This window comes from Telmatherina bonti (genome assembly GCF_933228915.1).
Source record: "Telmatherina bonti genome assembly, chromosome: 10".
Lineage (NCBI taxonomy): Eukaryota > Metazoa > Chordata > Actinopteri > Atheriniformes > Telmatherinidae > Telmatherina > Telmatherina bonti.
Window position 1 is genome coordinate 36,406,713 of NC_136628.1, and position 21,553 is coordinate 36,428,265.

A 21,553-nucleotide genomic window follows, 5' to 3' on the forward strand; every position below is an offset into this window, starting at 1 on the left:
GGAAACGGGAGATCAGGTACCTGTCAATCAAAAGGACACGCCCCTAAATATGCCGAACTTCGTGATAAAACTAATTTTAAATGGAGCTAAAAAAAAAAAATTAAAAAAAAGATTCCCTCCCCCCACAGTTGTCATGAAGTTAAACCTGACCGATTAAACCTAAAAAGGATTTCTGTACCAGGCTGTAAACATGTTTATTTCTGCTGTAAACATGTTTATTTATGCTGTAAACATGTTTATTCCTGCTGTAAACATATTTATTCCTGCTGTGAAGTTGGTCTTTTTAACATGGGAATCTATGGGGATTCACTCTGTTTTGGAGCCCCTAGTGGATGAAGGAGGAACTGCAGTTTTATGCACTTCCGCATAGGCTTCACTTTTAACCGCCGGAGGTTGCTGCTTGGTTCATATACCAGAAGGCAGTACTGAGTTCAGACGTTTTGACACCGGGTGGTAGCGGTGATGCGCCACTATAAAGTTGTTTACAACCATCTGAAAACACCTGAAGAAGAATAAAACCACAAAGCTGTTTGCTGTTCTCAACTTCTTATGCATTTTCTTCGGGTTCCTGTTCCTCCTCTTCTCCTCTAGTTTGTTCCTTTCCCCGGTTGCATGTCAGTGTTACAACTCAACACTGCCCTTTGATTTCCGGTGGCATCGCTACGTTTTCTGCGCTAACTGATGAATAGCTGAGCTCTTTTAAAACGGACCAAATTATCCTTGCGATAGATGAAGCTGGGCATCAGTCATCTTCTGCATCAAGTGTTAACGGGCCTTACCTTGAACACAGATTAAAAGATAGATAAAATTTTAGCATCATTCATCATTAGAGGTAAATCAGTCATGATATCGTTGTACAGCTTCTGTCGGCATGAAGAACTGTGTTTCCTTTCCCTCCCAACACCGGCGTTTATCTGAGGGGTTGAGGCTCAGAAAACTACTGAATTACTTTGATTATTCATGTTTATTAAATGGTTAATAAATGGTCAAGACAACTGATAGGTGGCCATAATCATGTGACTCACTGTTGTTGGACTTTGCATTTTATTGCCTAAAACTGACAGAAGTGAAAACAAATGGCGTGTTTTGTAGGCGTGTAAATCACCAGTTTTATCTTGATACGACATGATGTCGATTTTAATGGAAAATCATTCAGTGTTCTCTTTTATCTGATATTCAGTCACAATCCGATTCGATTGATTTGAAATTATGTTACAGGTGATTGAACACATTTAAGCAGCTAAAATGTCATCTAACATTATTTCATGAGCTCAGATATTTAAATCATTCATTCATTTTCTTAACCGCTTAATAGTCATTTAAGGGGTTGCTGGAGTATTCCCAGCAACTATTGACCGAGAGACACGTACACCTGGACAGGTCAATCGTTAGTCCATCGCAGATGTTTAAATTGATTAATGTGAATTTAAAAATTTGTTCTCATAATGAATATTAAGCTGCTAATAAAAGGAAACCGACATGCCGGGATCTCAAAATACACCCATTTTCAAAATAAAAGTGTCTGCTAAACAATTATTGTGCTGATTTTTGAGCGATTTGCACTTTATGATTGAGATATTGATGCAGATCAATATCAACACCCCTAACGACTGGTATCAGCAGAGCGGTATCTCCAAATTAAACAAAGTATTAAATCCGATGTTTTTAATGGCAGATATCAACGCATCAACTCCAGAGTATGGATTCGCCCGTCCCTAGTAGTCATTCATTCATTCATTCATTCATTCATTATCCTAACCACTTAGTCCAATGAAGGGTCGTGGGGAAGCAGGAGCCTATCCCAACAGTCTTTGAGCGAAAGGCAGGGTACACCCTGGACAGCTCGCCAGTCCTCCCTAGTGCTCAGTCACAAGATATTATTCATGTAATTTAACTGTTTGGAAACTGCATTGCTTCTTGGAAAGTTAACTTTTTCCAGTCATTCACATGAAGAAATGCCTGCAAAGCAGAAAAAAAAGACAGAAAGTCATCAGTGAAGGAGAATCACGAGCGTTGAAGCTTGACAGCCTCAGTTTGGATTGTGCTGAGGCAGCTGATGTTTGTTGCTTTGTAAATTTAGCTTTTAGAGCTGCAAGTGTCTGAATCTTAAGTGTCCTCCTTGCTGCTTCAGTTTCAGCAGCTGGAACAAAATCCACTTTTTTATTTTATTTTCTTCCAGCCTCGGCTCACTTTGCGCTCTGTTGCACTGAACTGTTTCCACTTCACTTCCAAGACTAAATGTTGAAGGAAACAGTTCGAAGTACTTTCATACCGTTTGAATGACAAGTAAGCACGCTTATATGCAGTTTTCACTCATTTTAAATTCCAATTGTTTGGTGAATCATGTGATTTATTATCCAAGATATGCATAAAAAGTAATATAACAGATTTCCTGTTTAAAATCAGGCTCAGAAATTAGCTTGGCTCCATCTCAAATCGTCTAAAACCAGCTGCTTAATGTTTTCTAAACATGTAAAAACAAAGTTTAAAGGTCTTAGTGGTCCTAGCATCTTTTGGTGATCTTAATAATGCCATGGTGGGGGTAAAAGGGGGCTGTAAAATCACAGGGAAACAATTAGGACACAACTGATGTCGGAATTTTTCTTGCAAAGCCCCAACTGCAGCCATTTTTATTTGTAACAGTATGTGGTTTTAATTAAGATTAGTGTTTTGCCTCTTTGTTTTAGAATCAATCCTGGAGCAAAATCAAGAAAAAAATCCTTTTTGGGGTTAAAACATTTAAATACTCAGCTTGTTTACCATTTTTTCATATTTGTGTCAACACATGACCTGCTTGTTTTATGCACTGCTAGAAAAACCAATTAGATTTTTGCACAGGGTGTTATGCTCAATGAGAGAAGGCTAAATGTGGGAAATGAAATAAATAAATAAATGTGGAAAATGAACATTTTAAACAGAAACACTTCCTGAAATGACATCTGTAATTTTCTGGATCAGATGCAGAAAAGGCAGGTGCATCGTTGCAGCAGATTTAAAGAAAAAAGCTTCAACATGGCCTGTTGTTGCTCCGCTGAGTTTTAGCATCTGACAACACAAGGCACATGAGAGAAATCATGACTACTTTACACCATTATTGTAAATTAGCTTATTTATTATGGCCAAATACAGTTTTGGACATATTATCAGTAATGAAATAGTACATGAGGCAGTTTCACAATACTTCAAGTAAATGTAAGGCTCTGGACAGCTGCTGCTAGCTTAGCACCTAGCTGCTGGCAGCTAGCTTAGCACTTAGCTCAGCACATAAAGAGACGCTAACAGCTAGCTTGTTTCTAGTCAGAATTATGTCACTTTAAGTACCATTGCCTAGATTTCTTTCATTATTTTTACTTTTTAGTTACCATAAAAACTGTAATAAACTGAAGCGCTAGCTGTGTTTATCTCCATCACCAGTTTTTGCCAAAAGCCAAAGGTTGGGGTCAAATGTAATAGCCGCAAACCGATATGACATTTATAAAATATGACATTTTGAAAATAAATAATTAATGGGATGATTTTCAAAGCTCTTATATATTTTTATCATCAATAAAGCTATTATACCATATTTACCAATCAGTAGCTAAGCTAAGCACAAAATTTAGCATTTGTCCGGAACAAGAACAGCAAAACCGCAGAATCTACGATGGTGAACATTTTGTAAATAACTACTGAGCACAAAAACAGAATTTATAAACAGAAACTGAGGCTTTTAAATGCTTTTTTTTTTGTTTGTTTTGACAGATATGTTTATTATTTTCAGATGAGTCATGCTGCTAGCTATGTGGGCGAGAAGAAATAAAATCCTGCTAAACTTGTTAGAAGTAGCTTAAAAATATTATTTTGTAACTTGGCTTGTTTATAAATCAGACTGTTGTGAACTGCAATAAATGGGACTGTAAAAGCGTAAGCCTAACAAATAATCAAACTAGTTCATTTTTATCAATTATTTGTCATCAAAATCTATATAATGTGATTAAAATGTGTCCCCTAAAATATTTAAAAACTGCCTTCACTTAAAATTTGTTAATTAGTTGTGAAATTAGACATGTCTTTGTTAATAAATAACAGTTTAATGAAATACAGACAGACAATCTTCTGTCCAGCAGTTAGTAATCTGTTCATGTTATTTCCATAATGTAATCACTGACTCCAAATTGATCACCAGATGATCAGAAATATACAAATTATCTGATGAATAGGACAGCGGATGGCACTCAGAGCTACTGTAAGGGTATTGTTAGAAAACCCGAGGAAACATGAAGGGTAAAGTGTGATATCATTTGTGTTTCAGAGAAAGGTACATACCTGACATGTTTTTTTTATTACTTATTGGATAATAAACAAAAAGGAATTTAAGTTTATCACATTTTAACCATTTAAATGTGTTTTAATTCATATAAAGGACATTTTATGGACTTTTTTGTATCTTTAGGTAATATTTTCCAACATTTTTTTTGTATTACCCATATGAAATCTTATTTTTCTCAAATTTGAAATTCCAAAATGAATGTTTTTTTAATTTTTTAGCAGGCAAATAATCATATTTCTCCACTTCAATGGACATATAAAATACTTCTTTGTGTGTAGTCCATGAAATCATTCTCCGTGCCAGTCATCAAAGCTCACGCTACATCCCAGTTTTCAGCATAGAGATGTTGGTATTGATCACTTAATTCTCCATAACTTTTATTTTTATCAAAGTCTGGTAATATCCTCCAATATTATAATAACTGACAGTAGTAAAATTAAGCTTATTATGTAATCTGACCAGAACGTGAATAAAGCTATTTGTTGTTATTTTTGTACACTTGACCAGCTGACTTTATTTTCCATAACTCCTCCCATTCCACGCGGCTGAACTAGTCTGTAAACATGATAGGTTTAATGGGGAATTTTGGCCTTGCAGGACTGTTCCCAAACTTCCGAGGAAGACCGATACAATGGAGGTGAAAGGACGACGGGTGTTTGGTGTTCCTCTGCTCCTCAGCGTCCAGCAGACGGGAGAGCCGCTTCCTCCGAGCATCCTCAGAGCCCTTATTTACCTTCGGACCAAGTGTTTGGACCAGGTAATGTGTGAGGACTGCAGAAATAGCAAAATTATGAGTTGTTTCTACATGCAATATGTTAAACGATCAATAATTAGATTTACCCGTTACCACAGAGTTAACAGGCTGCAATAAGTTCAGATTTATCATTTTTATTCCATCTCTCAGGTTGGTCTTTTCCGTAAGTCAGGGGTGAAATCTCGTATTCAGTATCTTCGTGAGATGGTGGATTCCGACCCGGACGGGGTTTCATACGACAGTCAGTCCGCCTTCGACGTGGCCGACATGGTGAAGCAGTATTTCAGAGACCTCCCCGAGCCCATCTTCACCAGCAGGCTCTGCGAGTCCTTCCTACACATTTATCAGTGTGAGCAGATCATTTTTTCTTTTCTTTCCCATTGTCGCAAGGAAACTACAGTTTGACTGTTTGATTTCATGCTTGTGTTGTTCTCACTCTCAGATGTAAGTCGCTTTGGATAAATGTGTCTGCTAAATGAGTAGAATAGAATAGAATAGAATAAACAGTCCCTGAAAAAAACGAGGGAACGAGATAAATTACCCCGTTATCGCGAAGAAACTACAGTTTGACTGTTTGATTTCATGCTTGTGTTGTTCTCATTCTCATATGTAAGTCGCTTTGGATAAAAGCATCTGCTAAATATATAGAATAGAATAGAATAGACAGTCCCTGAAAAACACAAAAAACAAGATAGATTATTGTCATCACGAGGAAACTGTGATGACACAAAATGGCAGCCATTTCCTCGAGAAAACAAGAAAATGAGGTAAATTATCTCGTTATCGTGAGAAAATGTCCCTTTTCATTGCGATATGAAGAGAAAATTAATTACCTGATGTGAGAACACGATAAAAAAAAGAATAACCGTGGAGCATGGAGTCGGCTTTCCTGGTTAATCTTGTAAGATTCCGGTGTCTGTGTTTTTAAACTGTACAAACACCTTCAGGAAAAATGACATTTTATTCACACGTCTATATGCAGCGTGTAAAAAACGAAAATCTCTGTTCTGCCTGCAGATTTTCCGAAGGACCAGCAGCTGCTCGCAGCTCAGTCGGCCATGTTGCTGCTTCCCGATGAGAACAGGGAGGCGCTTCGGACTCTGCTCTTCTTCCTCCGAGACGTCGTGACCTGCGTGGACGAGAATCAGATGACCCCCACCAACATCGCCGTCTGCCTGGCGCCGTCTCTCTTCCACCTCAACACCATAAAAAGAGACGCCAATGCAGCCAGGTGAGCGAAGGGCGTCCATGTTTACATGAGGTCGGGTCTTTTCAAAGGAAACTTCCATCATCTGGGTCCAGGATGGGAAACAGATCGAAGGTTGTGAGGTTCCCGACCCACATTGTCCCGGTTACGTAAGCGCTAACGGTTACATAAGATGCTCTGTCCCTGACTGTCCTGTTCTGTTTTGGCCTAAAATGAAAGCGGACGGAGATCAGAGGAGTTTGGAGATTTCTCTGATAGGTTTTCTCCTCCTGAGCAGCTTGTTTAGCTGCTTTCAGGCCATAAACTCCAAACTGGCGACATTTCCTCTCAAAACCTCCGTTTTCACTGGAAAAGTCAACATTTTACCAAGTTCAGGTTGTGTGTTCAGTCTTTTGGCTCAGACTTCATCCAGAAACCAACGTTTTCGTCCAGCGCTGGTTGATACCAGCAGTGATAATAAAGCTTCGTCAGGTTATCTTTGCTTAAAGATTGGACTAAATCATTCCTGAAACTCTGGTCAGGTCGTTGTTTAGGTGCCACCATTCCATTCCCACACCTCATCACCTCTGGTCCAGCTCCATCCTGCACACACACACCGACTGGTTGCAAATAAAAAGCTTCCTGCACGGTTTGTTCAGAGAGAAAGTTACGTAACCTCATCCAGTTTTAATCTGGCTCAATTTCCTGATAAGCAGCTGCAGCTTGTCGGAAGAAGGACTGAGATAAAATACAGACGTACGTGCAGAAAGTGTGATTATAATATGGAGATAATCATTACAAAACTTCAGTCATTACATCCATGTGATGCATTTGTGTCAGAATTCACTTGTTTTGTTAATATTAATCTGAAGAGAAAGAAATCAGCAAAAGAAGGAAAGATCTCCGCCTAATACAGCCCGTCCCAGAGGAAAAACACACATTAATACCTCAAGATCACAAACAGCAGCGTCTTCATGACATCTGATAGGCTGCTGTGATCATGTGACACAAGAACAATAAACTGCTGTTGGACTTTATTCACAGTTTTATTGCCGAAAACTGTCAGAAGTAAAAATAAATGTGTATTTTGTATCAGCAGAGTCGTATCTCCTCATCAAAGTATCGATGTTTTAACTGCCAGATATTGAAGTATTTACCTCAGAGTATTGACATATCTATCCTTCGTTAGATTGGCCAGCTCATTTCAGTTACAATTTGTTTCTAATAAAGATTATATATATATGTGTATATATGCATATATATATATATATATATATATATATATATATATATATATATATATATATATATATATATATATATATAATTTACAGTGCAGATCTACTTGGCTGCTGCTTTTCAGACTTCTTTAAACTGTCTCACATCATAAGTTTTCATATTTTTGGGATGTAATTCTGTAATTTAGCAGCATGATTTAAATATTCAGAAATATTTGTGTATTTTGTTACATAAACAGGTATTACAAAGGTAGGACTACTTTTATTCTGCAGTGAAATGAGTTTATTTTGGGGTTAATCTTATATAACTTAGTTTTCCTTCTCCAGTTCCAGGATGTTTGTGAGGGGATTTTCTCCAGCAGGAAATGATGAAAGCAACCGTGACGCTGACTTCCTGTGTTTTTGCTGCAGGTCCAGTCACAGGAAGTACAGCCTGGGTCGTCCAGACCAGCGGGACCTGAGTGAGAACCTGGCCGCCACCCAGGGTCTGGCGAACATGATCACCGAGGCTCAGAAGCTTTTCCAGGTACTGCAGGCAGGAAACCAGACAGGAGCTGTTTATCACAGAAATCATGCTGAATGGAGCAAATCCTCTGCAGCTTCCAGAGTTCTGGCCCGGCCAGAGCCCAGAGGAGTCCAGAGAGGGCCCAGCTCTCCAGACTCAGGGTGGAGGTGATGGGGAGCAGCAGGAGAGGATGAAGAGGCTGCAGCTGAGCACCCAGCAGCTCCTGCAAGAGGCCAGAGAGAGGAGTCCAGGCTGGGAGACCCATCCAGCTCCGGAGAACGTGGAGCTGGCCTACAAGAAGGTGAACAGAGGGAGGAAACGGGCCGGTCCAGGTTTCAGGTCCAGATTTACTAATCCAACCGGTCCAGGTTTCAGGTCCAGATTTACTAATCCAACCGGTCCAGGTTTCAGGTCCAGATTTACTAATCCAACCGGTCCAGGTTTCAGGTCCAGATTTACTAATCCAACCGGTCCAGGTTTCAGGTCCAGATTTACTAATCCAACCGGTCCAGGTTTCAGGTCCAGATTTACTAATCCAACCGGTCCAGGTTTCAGGTCCAGATTTACTAATCCAACCGGTCCAGGTTTCAGGTCCAGATTTACTAATCCAACCGGTCCAGGTTTCAGGTCCAGATTTACTAATCCAACCGGTCCAGGTTTCAGGTCCAGATTTACTAATCCAACCGGTCCAGGTTTCAGGTCCAGATTTACTAATCCAACCGGTCCAGGTTTCAGGTCCAGATTTACTAATCCAACCGGTCCAGATTTACCTGCCTACCCTGCAGTAACATGTTTTAATATGGCTGCAACTCACAATTATTTTAACAGTCGACTAATCTGTAAATAATTATTTCGATTCCTCTCGATTAGTTCTGTCCCGCCCACCATCTGTGCTTCCAGTTGACGCAGATCTTTTTACAGGCTCCAGTATGTTTTACCCCACTCTCTTCATCTGCATCATATGAATGTCCCCCTGATTCCCAGTCAGTCACAACATCATGTCCTTTAGTAAGTTGAAAGAACGACTCCTGAACCAGCTGAATATTAAATTTAAGCTTAACAGCTTACTACTAATTTATACCGAAATATTCAAACTAAGCTATAGTGTCATATCCAAGCTGTAAAGAATTTGCCTCAAAAGGAAAATGAAATAAATAAAATATTTTAACATCTTAATTTTCTTAGAATTGCATTGAAATGATTATTTACATCTTGAAAAACCCTGTTTTGTAGGTAAACAAGGTCCAGAATCCTTTAAAACATTCCTGAATCCAAACGGTGATCCGGATCACCACCAAAATTAAATCACTTCTTCCTTTTCACATTTCCAACGACTCCTGGACATTTCATGAAAATCTATCCATAACTTTCTGAGTTATCTTGAACACAAACAGATAAACGTCGGTAAAAACAGAAGCTCTTTGACAGAGGTAACAACAGCACATCGCTACTCGCTAATGCTAACTTTGCCATCTGGAACGCTGGAAACCATGACTCCGGGGTGTTTTCCTTCCAGATACTCATGCATGACTGTCGTGCTGCTGTGGTACGCCGACTCTGCGTGGCAGACGACACGTTTTACCTGTCAGACACTTTGTTTAGCGTGAAATATCCCCAACCTTTGGAAATAGGTCGCGCCGTCGTCAGTTTCTTCTTCATCGTTTAAACAAAATGACAATCCTGCCCCCAGCACTTCTGTGGTGCTTTGCATCGTTTGCTTGGTGTTTGAGAGGGTCTTGGCTGCAGCCTGGAGAATGAGGCGGGGGCTGGATATTGGACAGGGTTGGACATCCAACCCTGTCCCCCCAACATTTTGATTGGATTAACCCTAATTCTAACCCCACGCCCATTTGACGTCCAACCTCGTCCAATATCCAGCCCCGTCCCATTCTCCAGGCTGCAGCCGGGGGTTATTGCAGTGTTTATAGTTCCTATACTGTCTGAAAAGCCGCGGTCTATAAATGGCGTTAAGTTGCCTGGAGCAGCGTTTTATTAGCAAAGCCATTACAGCGTTTATAACGCAACACGTCAACAATTAAATTTCACATCAATGAGTTTTCATTGTCAACTTTGTCAACAAATTGTTGCAGCCTTAATGGAAAACATCCTCTGAACGTCTCCAGACACCAGGAACATGAATATGAAGATGATTATTGTGGAAGCTCACTGCCACCATGCGTGGTGGTGCCAAGATGGCGACTGTGGGACCGCGCCGTCATCATCATGAGGCTCCGTTCATCTTTTTATACACAGTATAAGAGCCAATTCGTCAAACTGTGTTCCTCATTGGTGCTGTTAGAAGGCGCTGTATTGTTACCTGGGCAGGTGACGCATATAGGGGAAACGCGTCACTGGTTGGGTAGATGTTTGGTCCGGAAGGGCAAAAGGTTTTTGACCGCAGGGCACGATTAGACGTGTATATTCCACAAGATTATAGCAAAAGGAATCAAGATTGATGAATGTGGAAGTCAACCACGGTGAAGCGGCGCGTCAAACCAACTCTCGGGCCAAGATATCTCAGTAGCTTAGTTTAGACGTATCTCCTTCAATATACAGTCTTTAGCAAATACCCAGAATTCCTTGCAGCTTTCCAAGCGATGCTCCGTTCTGTTTCTTTTTCACCCCAAAATTTGATGATAAAATTTAATATTTAATCATAAAAAATATTTTAGCTTTCTTCTGAGACTTGCGTTCTATGTGCGACCCTGGCGGTTGTGTCAATACAATTCAGTTATTTTGGGAAATTCCTGGCGGTGACAGTGTTGCCAGATGAGATTGACATTTTCCAGCCCAATCATAGCTTAAAACCCGCCCAATCCAATAAAAACCAGCCCAAACCACGAAGTTTCCAGACACCCGTGTAAAACCGTAAAATATTTACACGGACAATAAAAAAAACACTCATAAGTATCCAGAGCTTCCTTTCTGCATCAAATGGCTACAGATAAATGGTTGACAAATATTTTATCACAAATTGCAACCAACAAAGAACACAGTAAATCAACCAAATAGGCTACATATTTTGCAAAACACGGCATTGCTATGATTAATATGTCGCTAAGGACGCTAGCAGCTCTTTCCACACAGTGCTGAAAACGTTGGGTTACTATGGTAACCCCGGTTCTCTGAAAACTGAAAACACGCCCTCTGGCTTGACCAATCACGGAAGCTCTATTACCAAGTCTGTCCAAGACAGACCAATCACGTGCCTGGCACGGGGGCACGCCGCCCCCTTTATAACGGCTGCAGACCCGTGCCTGACATTCTGAAGCGTATTTCTTCCTTGTGCCTTCAGTGATCTTCACCAAGAAGAAAGCAAGAATCAGTATGTTGTGCTGTTTTCACAATACTAAAAAAAAAAAAAAACACCACTAAAAACCCGCCATATGCGGGTAAAAGCCGCCCAGCGCATTTCCCCCCCGCCTGGTGGAACCAAAAGTAACCCAAATGGGTGGAAAACCGCCCAATCTGGCAACACTGGGCAGTAATTCTGGACTGAAACCTGAGAATTAACAAATGTTTTACATTTATGAGACGAAGAAAGAGGCTTTCCGCTTCGTGTAATACGACAGGCGAAGAAGTCACGCTGCTTTAAATATCGTCCTCAGGTGAACGACGGCTGCCCGCTGTGGATGTGGCGAGGCTCCGTGGAGGTGGACGCGCCGCAGCAGGAGCTGCTCCACCGGCTGCTGAGGGAGCAGCAGATGTGGGATAAAAGTCTGCGCCAGGCCGCCGTCATCCAGACCTTGTCCAAGGACGCCGAAGTCTACCGCTGTCTCCTGCAGGGCCTGGGCCACAGCCTGGGCTCCTGGCCCCCTCAGGAGCACCTGCTGCTCAGGTAATGAGGCAAAGCCGGCCCCGAGCTGCACCTGCTGGGCTCTGCGGAGCAGCGAGGGCGATGAAGGTGTTCTAGTTCATCTGAAACAGAGTTTAATCTTTAGTCAGTAGCCGGACGGCTGCAATTCGCCCCGATCACTGAGCCTCCGTTCAGCGGGGGTCTCTCTTGGATCAGTTGCAACTCTTGTTGTTTTAAAAAACCAGGTCATAAATATTTGTTTTATTCTTCTGGGAATGTTATAAATGTCTCTGCGGGGGTTTAAAGCAAAAGTCAGATAAATAAATCAACACACAGCCTAAAGTTTACTCTGTAAACATGTTTTCTACATTTATTCAGGTTTTTCTGCTTCCCTTAAATGAAATTTCTCGCTGCTACAATTTCTAATACAAAAAAAAAAACTAAATAAAGATGTTTTTTTTTAATTAAAACTAAGCAACACTTTGCATTTATATCAATATTTACAGTAAAAATGTGACTTTATCAGACTGCTTGAGCATAAAAAGAATAAAAACAATCATTTTTGGCTTCCTCAGGACATGGCAGGCCAACCCTTCCTCCGGTCCGCTGTATCTGTCCTCAGTTTCCACGGAGCATCCGGAGGTGCAGGCGGACGCCGTCAGGGCCCATGTCCACTCCTGCGTCTACCTGCTGGAGCCCACAGGGGCCCTGAAAACCCAACTGACACACCTCTGTCGGACAGACACCAGGTGGGAGCAGGTTTTGATTAACTGGGAGGGTGGAGATTTATTTTACTTCATTAGTCTGGAGGAAAAATGGGGGAAATGTTCCTTTAAGGTTAAGGTCATTAAAACAAAGCTGCAGGACGTAGAGAGGCCGACAGGATTTAAAACCACAGGAAGCTTATTAAAGAAATATGTGGAGAGGGTGCTTAGTCCATCTTATCTGCCTAAATAGAGCGTGCTCCGTGTTTCTGACCTCCGCCAGCCGCCATCCTAAGCTCCGCCCTCCCTCTGGGTAAAGAGGAGGATGTGTCTTTGTGATTCATGCCCTTTCAAAGCAACTTACTGCAGATTTTCTGCTGCTCTGACTGGATTACTTTCACTCCTGGTGGAGCATCCTTTCATCAGAGCTGATTACACCAAGTTAACCCTTTAAGGGCCTGCTCTACCATTTCGTAAATGTGCAGATTTAATGTGGAAATAAACATTTATTCTGTCTATTCTTGTCCAAAACAAACATAAAGGCACTTTTCTCTGGCCTTGTTAGTGTGAAAGTTTAACCATCGCAACTTCAGATCCAGTCAGCTCAGTTCTGAAAGGTGGTTTTTAGAACAAAGATGCTTTTATTCCTACAGAAATCCTGTTTTTTGTCACTGAAATCCACTTTTTGTTCAGTTTGTTGCGGCTGAATTTGGCTGTAAAACCTACGAAACTTCTGGTTCATTGAACATCTCAGGTAGAGATGCACCGATCCACTTTTTGGGAGTTCCGATCCAATACCGACATCTGAAATGTGAATATCTGCTGATACCAAATCTGTTTATGTGAACATTATTGTGACTATGGTTATTATTGCTGTTATAACTGTGTAAGATTTCATTAGGTTATAATAAATGACCCATCCTTTCTGAAGTTACCTCACCATTACAAATATAATAAGATTACAGATCTAACAATTTCAACAAGTTTTATTCTGATTTGGCACATTTTACCTAAATACAGCTATAAATATGTGGTTTTGGAACAAAGATCTCGCCTTTAAAAAAATGTCACATTTTAACATTCAAGGCATTTATTTCTTTTAAAACATGCCCGAAGCGTCAAACACATCTGTGCTGGCTTGACTAGTGTGGTATCGGTTGTGGTATCTGTGCGCTTTTATTAATACCAAATACCAAGTACGTGCTTGGTATTGAGCGTGCATCGGTGCATCCCTAATCTCAGGTGGTGTACACATTTATGACTCCATGACTTCGTTCCACCCTTTTGTTTGCGGTAGGGGGACAACGACGTCTAAAATAAAATTCATATCAACAAATTAAATACAATGTATCAAGTAATATGTTTGCATTAATAAATAGAAATTGAAACAGATAACCTTCATCACAAACTTGCCCGTTTAAAATTAATTTTATCACAATATTTGGCATATCTAGGGGCGTGTCCTTTTGATTGACAGGTACCCAATCTCCCGCTTCAAGTCAGAAAAACGTAGAACAACCGCGGTTTTTAGCCGGTTAACAACGTGACTTAGCTTTAGCCCGCTCACCTCCGTTAGCTGGTTAGCTCCTGTTATCTTCGGGTTAGCTCGGTTAGCTTTTAGCTACAGAAAGCTCGGAGTTTGCTAGATGTCAATCACCCACCATGACGCTCACAGCCCCCCTCTCAGCTCCACCTCTTTGCCCATATTTGTATTTTCCGGGTGAGACGACTCGCATGCCCCTGCCAAGATGGCGATGGTAGGAACCGCCCACCGAGCTTCTGTTCAGCTCTTCAGAAACCTACGGGTGACGTCACGGAGGCTCCACCCATCTTTTTATTTCCAGTCTATGTACAAAATCCAACATTACTGTAGAAGTATGGCAGCAAGGCAGTCCCAGGAAGTAGTAAAGTTATCCCAGGAAGGAGTTAAAGGAGTTAGGAATTAAATTAAACCCTTTTTTTTTAAACCTTATTCTGTCTGTTTTATGTTTCAGGGGTCGATCACACGAGTGGCACAGCAAAGTGGGCGGATTCCTTCTGGCCTCCGGCCTGCTGGCGATCCGAGACTCCTTCAGAGCGACAGACTACAAAGAAACCAAGATCTGAGTCAAAGCTGAGGAATTTCATCATTGTTTTCCTGCTTCTTAAAAATCTTCTTATTGTTAATGCCTTTGTTTCCTACGTTGTCTTTCACCCTGCATCCTGCTTCACGCCTGAACGCAGCGAGCTGCGAAAAGACGTTTTAAACCTTCATTTTCCGTTCCGCTTTGTCTGATTAAGTGTCGCTGGAGTCTGTCCCAGCAATCGTCAGGTGAGAGGTACACCTGGACAGGTCACTGGTCCATCACAGAGCCACACAGAGAGACAAACATTATGCATGTGTTTGGACGGTGGGAGGAAGCCGGAGTACCCAGAACAGTTTGAGCCTCCCCAGCCAAGGATTGAACCAGCGATCTTCAGTTTTTCTGCTTTTGTTTTCAGCAAAGCAGAAAAATAGAAGCCAAACTCCTCCTTCTGTCCATCCCTTGTTTTTTAAACTTTTCCCTAAAGGAAGCCGAGGGAATGTGTGGAAGCTGCTCGGACAAACGCAGGAAAGCAGACAGAAAAGTTCAGGAAACAGACTTTTCAGCCACCAGACGTTTGGCATCGGAGGAAACGGAGCGGGATTAAACCTCCAAACAAGGCTAGTTTAATCCCAGTCCAGCTGTCCTGCAGACCAGCGGAGCTGGGACAGCTGCTTCTCAGCGTACCGAACTCTTTAGATGTCACTTCCCAAAAGCTCCGCAGCAACATGTCACTGAACACATTTATTTAAGTTTATTTTTACCAAAACAACCTGCAATAAAATTTCTGAAGGAAAGAATATCATGCCGCAGTCGGAAGGATTGTTTCCCAGGACATTAAACATGGACGGACCAGAATGGGACACGTGTGTTTGTTTGTGGGGGCAAATTTGTATTTTTTACAGGTTTTTTTTTCCCCATCATTTAGGTACAAAATTAAGACTTTTTTTCTGTTTATTTCAACATTTTGAAAGATCGAAACTTTTACGACATGATTTTTCTCCACAAATAACGTGAACAAAATCATCCAAAATAAATTGACATATCTTGATACCAGTAAAAATGTTGTTTATAGAACAACAAACAGTAACCAGTTATTTTTATGTTTCAGACAGTTCGAAAGAAAATTATTCTGCGTTTAACGTCAATGTTAATTTTCCCGAAGAAATTTTTTTTTTTTCGTAAATGTCAAAGTGAACTCGTTTTTCCTAACAACTAACTCAAGATTCCGGCTGCAGACATGGCTCCACCCAGGTTTCCTCCACGTTTTACGTCCACAAAGTTTCTTCTGTAAACAGATGCGAGTTATTGTTAAATGTATCGTTACGATCACAAAAACTGTCTCCAGTTGTCATGGTTCACCTTTTCACCAGTTTCAGATTTTTCCAGTTTTAAGCGGTGTAATGATTGACGCTACGAACTAGCTATTTTGGAGGAGTCTCTCTTTACGTAGTTGGTTTAGCGGGCACGGTAATGACGTTATCTGTTCCTGTACGCTCAAGATTACGAACAACTGGAACGCTCAGATATGAACGTTGAGCCACTGCAGTGTGAATGCGTATTTTCCATCAATATTACTAGACCGACTCTATAATTAATCCGTAGATGTTTACGTTGTCTTTCTAAGCGGTCTGTTCTGCCGTGACTTTTTGCGTCTCAGCTCTCACCTAAACAAATTTTATCTTTTCTTTTTCTAATCGACGATGAGCGACATCTACCTCTCTACTTGACGACGCCACGGTGGCGACTGTCGGAGGCGGATCTTTTTGTTTCCCAGATGGATTTGTAACATACATATTTATTGTCTGACGTCCACGTCAGTTGTACAGTTTTTTTTTCAGTCGGCTTGTTTCTCACCGTTGTGTGCATGAGCTTGTTTTTCCCACCAAACATATATCAGATTATTTAACGTATGTCTAAATCTAAATGTTGTTCGCTGATATTTAACTGCCAGCTTTCAGAAAAGGTTTGTGTGTGAAGTGTAAATTCATCACCTGATTAAAATGTTTATTTTCTCTGCGAGCCTGCGTCCCGTTGTCTTTTTTTTTTTTCTTCCCTCTGTGACTCGTCGTGGTGCCAAACAGATTACAGGCTGTAATTTCAGAGGGAGGCGGCGGAAACAGCAGGCAGAGCGAAGATGAGGTGCCACGCTGCGTCGCTGAAGCGCAGGAGATTAATAAGTCTGGCACCGCCGACTTTCAAAAACACTCCCAGCCATCACCTCTGTATCCACTTCGACTTACAACACACACTTCTGTCTAATTTGCATGAAGCTCATTTGCATATCTTGATTCATCTGGGAGATCAGATAGTTAAAAGGCTGATAAACACAGAGGAAGAAGCAGGGAAGACGCCAGTTAAAAACACGTCTTGGGAGGACATCACACCTTGCTTATATGCAGGATTTTAAGGAAGAGGAATAATTTATGCAAACGAGAACACAAGTGCAGAGGAACCTGCAGGCGTTTTAATTTCAGTGTTGGAACAGTGTGTGTTGCTGAAAAGCCAAGTGAACTGTGGATGAACTTCAGGTCAAAGGTTAAACGATGCGCTCGTATATAAACATTCTAGTGTCCTGATCAAGCGGCAGCCTCCAGCTGTAAAAGGTGAAGCCTATGCGGAAGTGCATAAAACTGCAGTTCCCTCTTCATCCACTAGGGGCTGCAAAACAGAGCAAATCCCCATAGACTCCCATGTTAAAACGACCAACAGCAGAAATAAACATGTTTACAGCAGAAATAAACATGTTTGCAGCCTGGTACAAAAATCCATTTTAGGTTTAATAGGTCAGGTTTACCTTCATGACAGCTGTGGGGGGAGTAAATTTTTTTTTCTAACTCACCTGTTTAAAAGTAATTTAATCTCAAAATTTGGCATATTTAGGGGCGTGTCCTTTTGATTGACAGGTACCCGATCTCCCGCTTCAAGTCAGAAGAACGTAGAACAACCGCGGTTTTCAGCGGGTTAACAACGTGACTTAGCTTTAGCCCGCTTACCTCCGTTAGCTGGTTAGCTTGGAGGTTGCTGCTGGGTAACACTAAATGCCTTTCTGGCCTTTAAAACGGTTTCTGACTGCTGTTGGTGGCGCATGGATATCTATTATACAGATTCCTTGTGCAGTTGTAACCCTCCAGCATACCAAAGAAGCGAAGCGGCTTTTCACAACGGTCTGTTTCAACCCAGGATGTGACGCGACACCTTCACGCCACCATATGACACACTAGCAAATGAAAAACATCACCTACAGGAATGATGGAAAAAGACATGGTCAAATTTTCCTTTAAATATTTCTTTTCTATCTACGCGATCACATCAGCTAATATGTTTGTGACGCATTTTTATTTTGATTGGCGTTAGATTGAACTAAAAGTGCTCCAGATAAATGTTTGTGACAGAGACACTTAATTTTGCTGGTAACTGTAATTTATTCTTTGTTCTGTGCGCCGTGACACTAGCAATACTTCTGTTTATGATGTTCCTTTTTCCCATTATGTAAGTTTTCTATAATTATTAAACAAAAACGTCATTAAAGATTTAATTATCTCATTGTTGTGATGTTTGTTTACTAACATATGGTGTTACGTATACTTGTATATTTATTATTCACAATGGATACATATTTTAGATATTTTATTTTTATGCTTTTTTTTTTTTTTATTAATATTATTGTAAAGAAATGTAATTTACCTTTAATTATCTCGTTCCCATGAGCCACAAAATAAATATTTTCTCTGTGTCACCAGATGGGCTCCGTAGAAATGAAGTTAGACATAAAATGAAAACATTCCTGATTCCTGGTAATACTAAACTGCAAATCATGTCTATATTTTTCTATTTATTTTACGTTCTATGTTTAGATATTCATGAGTAGAGATCCCATTTTTACTTTTACACCTGGATTTACCAAATCTCTGAAATTCCTGAGCTTTCAGAAGGCGACTTCGTCAGTCTGGATCTCCATCCAGGTCCATGATGAGAACTCCATCCTCCCCAGATGTGATCAGAGCGCATGGTGGCCTTCCTCCTCCTCCTGCCTCTGCTACCCAAACCCCAAAATTAAAACTATTTAAACCATCCAGACGTGGCTTTGAGAACCTGATAAATATTTCATTTAGTTTGAAGGACTGAGACATAAGGGAGTGTAGATATTTCATGAGAGGGGCTAAAGGCAGCACACGTCTGTATGACTGCTGGAGCATCACAAACTCATCCAACTTTCATATCTATGGATGAGCACAACTGTCTGGTGGGCAGACTCAACAATTACAGGCTTCCAGGCTGCCTCGGAGTGTGTGATGTATAATTAACTTCAAATGGGGTTGTTCGCCACGCACTTTCAGGTTCTGCACACAAAGCCCACTTATTGGCGAGGGCGAAGACTGTAATTGTCCTTATCTGAAAAGCAGCTCGAGTTAAACTCCATGTTCTGTACATCAGAGTCTGAGATGCAGAGGGAGTCGAGAAGGAGGATGCAATAAGCAATTAGCTGAAACTCACGCAAAACAATTCTCGCTGCTTAATTCTTCAAACCCCAAAGTGAAAACACTGCTCGTGATTAAAGTAGCTGACAAACTTCTTCTAATGGAGGAAGAAAGTGAAGTACTGGAAATACAGTCGAAGTTAGTTTCTCCATGTGCCTGTCAAAGTTATTTCACTTCTAAACTCATTCTGAGTTGAAAATGAACTAATTTTACTGCACAAACACAAACACATCTATTTGCAGAACACGGCTTATCAGTGCATAATTTCCTGGTATACTCATCACACTGATAAACACAGTAGATCTCTGCTAATCATTTAGCAACTTTGGCCCTGAATTTAGCCATTTTTTAGACTCATCTAGTAAAAGAAAAAGTAAATTTGAAGAAGCCTAGTGTCTTTATCTGGTGACATTGAGACATTGCTTGACATTTAAGCAGATATAGTTTGGTCTTCTCCGTTGGCAGCTGATGCTGTGTAAACACCTCCCCTGTCCAAAAGAACACACCAGAGACATGCTTGCCATGCAGCACGCTGCTTTAAGCTGCAGTCAGAGGAGATAATCACCTCCGTATGATCCCCCTGTAGTTTGCTCTAACTGATCCCAGCCAGATGCTTTGTCAGATATGAATATCTGTGATTGAAGCGTGTAGAAAAAAACATGTTCAATTCAATTCAATTTTATTTGTATAGCGCCACTTCACAACAATGTTGTCACAGGGCACTTAACATACATGAATCAACATGCACATCATATAATCATCATGTAAAATGTAGTATAACGTGTTGACTGGAGCTGTTAGGTCAAGTATTTGATGACATGAGGTGGAGTTTGTGTTGGATTATTAGTTCCAGTTTCCTGTTTTATTTTGCAGTTTTCATTTTCATTTAGTTCTCTCGTGTCTTGTTTCCTGTTTTGCTGATTGTTCATGAGTTTCAGTTGCTCCATTCAATACACCTGTGTCTTATTCTGTTTGTTTGTTCTATTTTATGACACATAGAATACGGTTTTCTCACACATACTGTACCACTACTTTACAACTACATGCTGTAGTGGGACATTTTCTGAATAACATGCAATACTATCACATTTTGTGACAAACGTGTTAGTATGACATGCTATACTATGAGATTTTATGACACCTTATATTAAGACAATTTCCGACACGTACGAAACTATGACATTTTATGACACATAACATTTTATGGAACATGCTACTCTAGGACATTTTATTAAACATGCTAAACTATGACATTTTATGACATGCTGGACAATGACATATTATGACCCACATTATAGTATGACATTTTATTGAACATGCTATAGTATGACATTTTATGACACATGCTATAGTAAGACATTTTATGACACATGCTGAACTGTCATTTTATGACATGGTAGACAATGACATATTATGACACGTTATAGTATGTCATTTCATGAAAAATGCTATATTATGACATTTTATGAAGTGTTTCATTTTGACATGTTATGACATGTTATACTATGACCTTTTTTGAAACATGCTATACTATGACATTTTATGACGTTTTATTTTGACATTTTATGACATGTTATAGTCTGACATTTTATGACACATGCTGCACTATGACATATTATAACATGCTAGACATAACATATTATGATATGATATACGTGCTAAACTTTGACATTTTAGGACATGCTAAACAATGACATATTATCACAGGTTATACTATGACATTTTATGACATGCTAGATAATGACATATCATGACGAGTTATAGTATGACATTTTATTAAACATGTGACATTTTATCACGTTATGGTAGGACATTTTATGGTATATGCTATAGTATGACATTTTATGACATGCTAGACAATGACATATTATGACAAGTTTTACTATGACATTTTATGAAACATGCTATACTATGACTTATTATGACACATTATAGTATGAAATTTAATTGAACATTCTATACTATGACATTTTTTTGACATGTTATAGTATGACATTTAATTGAACATGCTATAATATGATATTTTATTACATGTTTCATTTTGACATATTATGACACGTCATCCTATGACATTTTATGAAACATGCTATACTATGACTTATTATGACACATTATAGTATGAAATTTAATTGAACATTCTATACTATGACATTTTTTTGACATGTTATAGTATGACATTTAATTGAACATGCTATAATATGATATTTTATTACATGTTTCATTTTGACATATTATGACACGTCATCCTATGACATTTTATGAAACATGCTATACTATGACTTATTATGACACATTATAGTATGAGATTTAATTGAACATGCTATACCATAAAATTTTATGATATGTTATAGTATGACATTTAATTGAACATGCTATACGATGACATTTTATTACATGTTTCATTTTGACATATTATGACATATTATGGCCTTTTATGAACCATGCTTTACTATGATTTCTTATGACAGGTTATGACGTTTAATAACAGATGCTAAACTATGACATATTTTGAACCGT

At 39.9% G+C, this 21,553-nt stretch overlaps 1 protein-coding gene across 3 annotated transcripts in view; it reads left to right on the top strand.

Annotated features, from left to right (window-relative positions):
• The window catches only part of LOC306761402 (rho GTPase-activating protein 7), a 38,038-nt gene extending 21,461 nt beyond the window's left edge, over positions 1–16,577 (top strand). For all 3 annotated transcript variants that reach the window (XM_079247538.1, XM_079247536.1, XM_079247537.1), the window contains exons 10-17: positions 4,907–5,066; positions 5,214–5,412; positions 6,081–6,294; positions 7,899–8,013; positions 8,087–8,293; positions 11,601–11,830; positions 12,364–12,537; positions 14,487–16,577. In XM_079247538.1, the coding sequence (XP_079103664.1) occupies positions 4,907–5,066; positions 5,214–5,412; positions 6,081–6,294; positions 7,899–8,013; positions 8,087–8,293; positions 11,601–11,830; positions 12,364–12,537; positions 14,487–14,598 (1,411 nt within the window). In that variant the 3' untranslated portion in view covers positions 14,599–16,577. The remainder of the gene's footprint in view (positions 1–4,906; positions 5,067–5,213; positions 5,413–6,080; positions 6,295–7,898; positions 8,014–8,086; positions 8,294–11,600; positions 11,831–12,363; positions 12,538–14,486) is intronic.
• Positions 16,578–21,553: the final 4,976 nt, after the last annotated feature.